This window comes from Abramis brama (genome assembly GCF_963993115.1).
Source record: "Abramis brama genome assembly, chromosome: 24".
NCBI lineage: Eukaryota > Metazoa > Chordata > Actinopteri > Cypriniformes > Leuciscidae > Abramis > Abramis brama.
In genome coordinates, this window is record NC_139986.1 from 29,892,112 (window position 1) to 29,901,535 (window position 9,424).

Below are 9,424 nucleotides of genomic sequence, written 5' to 3' on the forward strand. Positions count from 1 at the left end.
CAGACAGACAGTTCTTGTGTCCTGATGAACACGCTGAGAAGAAACATGCGTTTTCCACCTAGAAGTTTATATAAAGAAGACAGACGACGTACGCTGAGCAGATTTGCACTGTTTATTAGGGTGCGGATGTGGACTCAATGAATTCTGTTGTACAAAGTGTGAGTGAGTGCAAGAAAGAGGGTTTATAAATATGTTCAGAACATCAGATCAATAAATCTGAACAGCAGTGAACTAATACAGCAATGCAATGAAACTCAACTGATCATCTTCATTCTGGCCTGTGAAACTGAACTACAACACACACGATGGACTTACATTCCTGACGTTTGGCTAAATGAAATAAAAGTTAGAAATGAGACGGTTTCAGTGAAATCACACCAATGTCAAAATTCATAGCAAATATATATATCGTGATCTGCTTCAAGAGCCAATGAGAGCGCAGCATTCTCACGCCAATAAAGTTTTTCACTTACTTTTATAATATTTCATTAAACATAAACGGGGAGTCGTCTTCTTCCGGGCTCTGTGCAATACATCACAAAAATAAACACTCTTCAATTTAAAACAAATCCATTTGGCATTTGAAATTTGTCATATATATTATTATCCTTCACTGTGCAAACATACGGCGATTCTGCACAATAAATAAAAGGTGATTCATCAAGTACAGCAAAAATCATACAGAACTGTACAAAATAGAATAAAATTAGAGGAAGTAACAGAAAGGGCACAAATCTCTGAGTATTAATGAAGAGTTCACACACTAATCATCGTTCGGTCATCGTTTACTCGGAACATCACAAACATTTCTGTTCTTTTCTATTTCATGAAAGAAGCTGCTCCAAAAAACACTTTAAAAATATTATTGAATCAAGGTTTTCTGAGGTTATATGACAGCGCTGGGGATAATATGGGAATAATATAATATCACTGATAATCTTCCTCTCCACTGAAATGGACAGAGATGTCATTGATATCAACTTGATTCGAGAGATCCAGCGAAGCAGAACATCTTCAGTCAATTAGATTTCAGTCCTAATTCAAAACTATTAAAAGTCTTCCATGATTATTATATGGCGCCGAACAGATCCATGCGTTTACTTGCGGTATTTTGATGAAAGTCAACGGGTTCGGACTCGAGGGGGAGTAAAGATGACAGAACGATCATTACTGGACCAACTATTCATTTAAAGTCATCTCACACACACACACACACACACACACACACACTCACACTCGTTCGAGAGTAAATCCTGAAGTCGCTGTTCACCTGTTTGTGTTTGAATATATAAATAGCACCGTGAACGAGAAACCCCTGATAATACGCCGTTGACCGCGTCTGATTGATTGTCATGTCGTCGAGTTTAAGAAAGAGGAGTTTAAGAAAGAGGAGTTTAAGAAAGAGGAGTTTAAGAAAGAGGAGTTTAAAGGGATAGTTAGTAAGTGAAAATTAGCCCATGATTTACTCTCCCTCAAGTCATTCTAGGTGTTTATGACATTCTTCTTTCAGACGAACACAATCAGAGTTATATTAAAAAATGTCCTGACTCTTCCAAGCTTTATAATGGCAGTGAATTTATGCACTTTTATGATGATAGATGGACTTTTATGACGAATAGATGCACTTTTATGACGAATAGATGCACTTTTATGATGAATAGATGCACTTTTATGATGAATAGATGTACTTTTATGATGGATAGATGCACTTTTATGATGAATAGATGCACTTTTATGATGGACAGATGCACTTTTATGATGAATAGATGCACTTTTATGATGGACAGATGCACTTTTATGACGAATTGATGCACTTTTATGATGGACAGATGCACAATGGATAGATGCACTTTTATGACGGATAGATGCACTTTTATGATGAATAGATGCACTTTTATGACGGATAGATGCACTTTTATGACGAATAGATGCACTTTTATGATGGATAAATGCACTTTTATGATGGATAGATGCGCTTTTATGATGGATAGATGCACTTTTATGATGGATAGATGCACTTTTATGACGAATTGATGCACTTTTATGACGAATAGATGCACTTTTATGACGGATAGATGCACTTTTATGACGAATAGATGCACTTTTATGACGAATAGATGCACTTTTATGACGAATAGATGCACTTTTATGATGAATAGATGCACTTTTATGATGAATAGATGCACTTTTATGACGGATAGATGCACTTTTATGATGGATAGATGTGCTTTTATGATGGATAGATGCACTTTTATGATGGATAGATGCACTTTTATGACGAATTGATGCACTTTTATGATGGACAGATGCACAATGGATAGATGCACTTTTATGACGGACAGATGCACTTTTATGATGGACAGATGCACTTTTATGATGGATAGATGCACTTTTATGACGGATAGATGCACTTTTATGATGGATAGATGCACTTTTATGATGGATAGATGCACTTTTATGATGGATAGATGCAGTGTTTTGAGCTTCAATCTGTTGGTTGCAATTCACTGTCATTATAAAGCTTGGAAGAGTCAGGACATTTTTTAATATAACTCTGATTGTGTTCGTCTGAAAGAAGAATGTCATACACACCTAGGATGAGTTGAGGGAGAGTAAATCATGGGCTAATTTTCATTTGAAAGTGAACTAATCCTTTAAGTAAGAGGAGTTTAAGTAAGAGGAGTTCGCACACGTGTGTGTTTGAAGGCAGAACCGGGTCGTGGAGACGGGAACCTGATTCGTACGGGTGAAAGCACTAACGGAGGGCGTTCGGGGCACGAGAGGTGTAGGAATGCATCGATACAGCAGATTTATATCTGTTTCACACACAGACGCGCAGGGGGAGGGAACTGGGCTGGGATTGGTCGCTCGGGCATCATGTGTTGCTGTCGCCGGCTGCTGATTGGTCGTCCTCAGCGTGTCGGAACATCAGGATGGAGTTGTAGATCTTGAGGGCGGGGCCGAGCTTCACGCTCATTATCTTCACGATATCTCTCTGCGTCAACAGGAGAAAGGCCTTCCCGTCGATTTGCTGGAGAGGGAAAACATGACAGAATCAGACACAGCTGGAGCTCATAATTAACTTTAGCAGATGGACACTGTATTAACAGTCTCTCTTCGTTGAAAACAGACTAAAAATATTGATGATGTGATCTTGCTTGGAGAAGTTTACAAGATCTCAATGGTTCCATAAAGAACCTTTTTTTGGCATAAAGCGTTCCTTAAAATTGAGTCAAGAACCCTATGGTTCTATGTAGAACCTTTTTGACATAAAGGGTTAATATTGCTTATGTGATCTTGCTTGTAGAAGTTTACAATCAGCAAGAAAAAATGATTAATAAATAAATATCCTCGTAAATCTTACACTTCGCTATTTTTTGAATGGATGCTATAAAATGATCAAAAGTGACATAAAGACATTTATAATGATAAAGAGAAAGAGAAAATGCAGCTTTGGAGAGCAGAAGAGACTTAAAAACATTTTTTAAAATCAAACTTTTATAATTTCTCACATATGCTTCTAATTTTAAAACCGCTTTGAGCAGTTGAACTTTCTCTCTTCTGAGCGCTCTGATACTTTTACTTGAAACAGAGACACAAATACAGATTAGGAGCTTTTGTTGGTACAGTAACAGGTTTGATTTTATGTATTTCATCTCTCATGTGTGTTTGATTTGTACCTCCTCTCTGAACTGCTTCGCCTGTTCCTCACAGCCGGGTAAAGAATGGATGAAATCAGCCACCTGAAACACACACACACACACACACACATCAAGGTTACAATGTGTCTGAATTGAGTCGCAGTCACACTAATGAACTAGACTGTGATGATGCGTTTCCACACAGTTATCAACATCACAAATATGGTAAAGTTTTAATTTAAAAAAAAATTAATTTACATTTTATTTTGTGTTTGCAGTATATGACTTAAAATGTCATGCGAACGGCACACTGACATCCTCCTCTCTTCTGACAGCTGTAATCACTCTCTCCATATTATATATACAAATATATTAGATGTAAAATTACTAAAACACTCCTCTTTTGTAAGATTCACACTCCATTTACAGTACATAAGACATCAATGCTCATAAAATAGTTACATTTATTAATAATGACCAAAAAATATTTCTTCTACTGTATTTTAGACTTGTTTTAATCACAGACTCAATTAAGAGTCTCAAACAAAAGTCAAATCTATTTAGAGTTAATGATTCATGTGAAAACAGCACGTTAAAGAGGCGTGTGTGTGAAGGCGACGGGTCTGTGTGTGTGTGTGTGTGTGTGTGTGTGTGTGTGTCAGAGACTCAGAGCTTCTGCAGCGTCAGCACAGAAATATCCTGCAGCATTTACAGAGAAACGTCCAACACTCACAGATCCAGGATTATCCAACAATCAGCGGCTGCTAAGAATAACCGTCTGAACCATCGCAGGAGAGAGTGAGAGAGTGTGTGAGTGAGTGAGTGAGTGAGTGTGTGTGTGTGTGTGTGTGTGTGTGTGTGTGTGTGTGTGTGTGTGTGTGTGTGTGTGTGTGTGTGAGTGAGTGAGTGAGTGAGTGAGTGAGTGAGTGAGTGAGTGAGTGAGTGTGTGTGTGTGTGTGAGTGAGTGAGTGAGTGAGTGAGTGTGTGTGTGTGTGTGAGTGAGTGAGTGAGTGAGTGAGTGTGTGTGTGTGTGTGTGTGTGTGTGTGTGTGTGTGAGTGAGTGAGTGAGTGAGTGAGTGAGTGTGTGTGTGTGTGTGTGAGTGAGTGAGTGTGTGTGTGTGAGTGAGTGAGTGAGTGTGTGTGTGTGTGTGTGTGTGAGTGAGTGAGTGAGTGAGTGTGTGTGAGTGAGTGAGTGAGTGAGTGTGTGTGTGTGAGTGAGTGAGTGAGTGAGTGAGTGAGTGTGTGTGAGTGAGTGAGTGAGTGTGTGTGTGTGTGTGTGTGAGTGAGTGAGTGAGTGTGTGTGAGTGAGAGTGTGTGTGTGTGTCTCACTCTCTCACTCTCTCAAACACACACACTCACTTCTGCTTTGTCCCTGAATGAATCAGCCGTTTTGAACGAATCATTTTGAGTGAATGATTCAATGACTCACTCGTCAAGACAATGACTTGCCGCCACCTACTGGTGGATTTTAGTATTATTTAATTTTAGCTGAAGGATGAAGATTGAGTGCTTTGAATGTTTTTGTTTTCAGTCATAATTATAACAATAGTTCTGGTTAAAGAGATTTATAAATAGACTATTAAGAGCGAAACATGAGCGATTTTGGGCTGTTTTGGGCCTTGGAATCGCAAACGCCGCCTCTGAAGAATATCACTGATGTGTTTTATGACATTGAGTTTCCAGACTGTAGATGTTCTCTGGATCCGCGCCAGTCTTTAATTAAACAAACGAACTCCACAAACTCCATTTATTATAAAACAACACGAGTGCCAAGACACAGATCGACCTTCTGCAGTGCTTTCCCAGCACACACTCTCATCCTGATACACACTTCCAGACGCCGCAGACTTTAATAAGCAGTCGTGTCTCTAATGCGTCAGGCCTGTTGGCTCCTGATAATAAAGTTTTCGTCTCTAATGAACCGGAGAGCTGGACGGCAGAAGCAATTACAGGAAGCATCGTTACTGTACGACTCATTATTACATCACACTCATTTATAACAGGCTTCAAGCGAAACACTGAAGCAATCTATATTTTGCCTAAGATCGATCCGGCTTTCAGAGCACAGGAATAGAACAAGAACTCCAGGATCCGTTAGATGTTCTGACCGCTGCCAAACGATCTGTGGTGTTCAAGTCTCATCCGCTTTCAGCGCTCGTGTTCGTCTGATATGATCACAGATAGAAGACCTCAGACCACAGCAGACGCTGAGACTCACGAGAGACGCTTCAGATGCTTTAACATCAGTGTGTTCAGTGGACAAAACTGATCCATGAACAGTTACTAAACAGATGATATCTGACCAATCAGACGTTAAAGGAGTCGTTCACTTCAGAGTTAACATCTCCTGATGATTTACTCTCCCGCACGTCATCCAAGATGTTCATGTCTTTCTTTCTTCAGTGGAAAAGAAATGAAGGTTTTTGAGGAAAACACTCCAGGATGTTTCTCCATATAGTGTCTTCAATGGGGTCCAACGGGTCGAAGGTCCAGATGTGAGTTTCAGTGCAGCTTCAAAGTCTCGACACGATCCAGTCGAGGAATAAGAGTCTCATCTAGACAAACCAGCGGACATTTTAGAACAAAATAAACATTTATGTACTTTTTAACCACACATGCTCGTCTGAAGACTGGAGTAATGTGCTGTTTGAGGACCGTGGGGCTGATATTTACACAGCCTGTAGTTCAACACACACGTTGTGTGTTTATCTCGCGCTCTGTTCATCCTCACGGCCCGGGGTCAGAGTTTCAGCCGCACCTGGTTACTATGACAACCATCCCATCATGCGCCCGGCGGCATGAAGAGGCTCGATGTCACCTCTGCAACCCAACATTACCATGACAAACAGCCTGAACCCACTGGCAGTGTTTATATACTCTGCGGATCACATGACCTCCAGTCTCTGCGCTGCCATTGGTCGACGCCGCGTCACATCATTTGCATAAACGTCTGCTCAACTGTGAAATTATAAGTTGCAAGTAAATCAACTGTTTTTCCCAAAGCAAATCGCTGTCAGTATTGACTATTACAGTGGCAATGGCTGATATTATAAATCTAAACTGCTGTATGAATATTGCATTTTGTATAAACTTTCTTGCAAACGTAATGACTGAGATTCTCTTCTAAACCGTGACATGAGCTGCGTTCAGACACTAATACTGACTTCTAATTTAAAGAGACACTGAAACTGTAAATGTCTTTAATACTGTAAAGCTGCTGCTTTAATGCAATCTATTGTATAAATAAACATGACATGATCCACATCGCTGCGATCAGATGCTTTCTGAACTGCTGTTTGCTCATTTTTGTTGTGTTTATTTTGTTATTGAGAAGAAAGTGCAGCACATATTCATCTATTCATCTCCTCTGAGCTCCTGAGAGCGACCCAGTCTTCCACAGATGAAGCGTCTGCACGTCTAGCGCTCGACTCTATACAACTGTGGCCGGGGAAGTGACTGGAACACCTGAAGTCAAGGATTTGGAGGAGTGGCCCAATACTTTTGGCAATATAGTGTACATTAATGACACACACACACACACACTCTAACCTGACCCCTAAACCTACCCATCACATACACACACACACACACACACACACACACACACAACCCCTAAACCTACCCATCACACACACACACATGACCCCTAAACCTACCCATCACACACACACACACACACACACACACACACACACACACACACACACACACACACACACACACACAACCCCTAAACCTACCCATCACACACACACACATGACCCCTAAACCTACCCATCACACACACACACACACACACACAACCCCTAAACCTACCCATCACACACACACACGACCCCTAAACCTACCCATCACACACACACACACACACACACAACCCCTAAACCTACCCATCACACACACACACACACACTCTAACCTGACCCCTAAACCTACCCATCACACACACACACACACACTCTAACCTGACCCCTAAACCTACCCATCACATACACACACACACACACACACACACACAACCCCTAAACCTACCCATCACACACACACACATGACCCCTAAACCTACCCATCACACACACACACACACACACACACACACACACACACACACACACACACACACACACACAACCCCTAAACCTACCCATCACACACACACACATGACCCCTAAACCTACCCATCACACACACACACACACACACACACACACACACAACCCCTAAACCTACCCATCACACACACACACGACCCCTAAACCTACCCATCACACACACACACACACACACACACACACACAACCCCTAAACCTACCCATCACACACACACACGACCCCTAAACCTACCCATCACACACACACACACACACACAAACACACACAACCCCTAAACCTACCCATCACGCACACACACACACACACACACACACGACCCCTAAACCTACCCATCACACACACACACACACACACACACACACACACACATGACCCCTAAACCTACCCATCACACACAAGTCCCCATCAAAGTCCCCATGAGTCTGTGTGCATTCAGGTTTAATTCTCCACCGGGATAGGAAAACACACACAGACACACACACACACGGTACGGTGTTTCTTACCTCCTCTACGGTCCAGTGTGTGACGAGACTGGCCTGGACGCCGGCCACCCCGGGCAACAGTTTGCAGTGCTGTTCCCAGCACAGCGGCAGGTCTCGACTGGGGTGAGGCGACATGGCGGACAGGAACACGGACTGATGAAGCGCCTGCTGGAGACTGTCCATGTTACGCTCTGGGGAAACACACATCAGGCTTTTACAGCGGGAAAACAGGGGAAGATCCCAACTCCAGTCAGTCATTTATCAAAGACTGTGAAAAGGCCGCTTAAAGTCCCCCTGTAGTCGATACTGTCATCCCTTAAAACTCATCTTTGATCACCAAAATGACATAAATGTTTTTTCCGTCTTCATGTCTTAAAATATCTTGAATGTAACTCGACACCCTTGCCTCATTTAGTATGCGCGGTTCTATGAATATGCAAATGAGCCCTGCCCCGCCCCACCCCGCCCCACCCCGCCCCGCCCCGCCCCGCCTCCACTCACTCACACACACTCGCTCACACACACACACACACACAGACTAGCGTCTATAATAATAGCGTCACTAGCGTCTCGCTCTAATGTTCCTGGCAGTGTTAAAGACGCCCGTGAGGGTTTGGCAGAAACGCTGGCCTTTCACGATCTGACCAGAAGAGCTGCTAAACACTCAGCAAATCCTGTTAGAGCAACTCAATGAGTCATGTGTGTGTGTGTGTGGAAGAGAAAGCAGGTTAGTGTGTGTGAGAATCATGTAAAGTGAGGAAAACAATGCAGAAAGGGCATAGAAAACATCATTAGCTTCAAATAACAACCACAGAAGTCAATGGAAGGACAACATGAAGATAAAGATAGAGAAGAAACGAGCGTGTTGAAGAACTGTAGAGTGTGTGTGTGTGTGTGTAACGATCACGTGCTGTAGATCTGAACGTGTCTAATCATCCTCATCAAAACATCAACATCTGAACATACAGAACACAGCAGTTCTGTACTCACTCACACACACTCACTCACACACTCACTTCACTCACTCACTCACTCACACACACACTCACTCACTCACTCACTCACTCACACACTCACTCACTCACTCACACACACACTCACTCACTCACTCACTCACTCACACACTCACACACTCACACACTCACACACTCACTCACACACACACACTCACACACTCACTCAAACACT

General features: G+C 42.2%; 1 protein-coding gene across 2 annotated transcripts in view; it reads right to left on the reverse strand.

Annotated features, from left to right (window-relative positions):
• Positions 1-98: 98 nt before the first annotated feature.
• l3mbtl4 (L3MBTL histone methyl-lysine binding protein 4) overlaps positions 99-9,424 on the reverse strand; it is a 58,896-nt gene continuing 49,570 nt past the window's right edge. For both annotated transcript variants that reach the window (XM_084103543.1, XM_084103542.1), the window contains exons 18-20: positions 8,258-8,427; positions 3,681-3,743; positions 99-3,031 (exon numbers count right to left, since the gene is read on the reverse strand). In XM_084103543.1, coding sequence (XP_083959669.1) covers positions 2,876-3,031; positions 3,681-3,743; positions 8,258-8,427 — 389 coding nt within the window. In that variant the 3' untranslated portion in view covers positions 99-2,875. The remainder of the gene's footprint in view (positions 3,032-3,680; positions 3,744-8,257; positions 8,428-9,424) is intronic.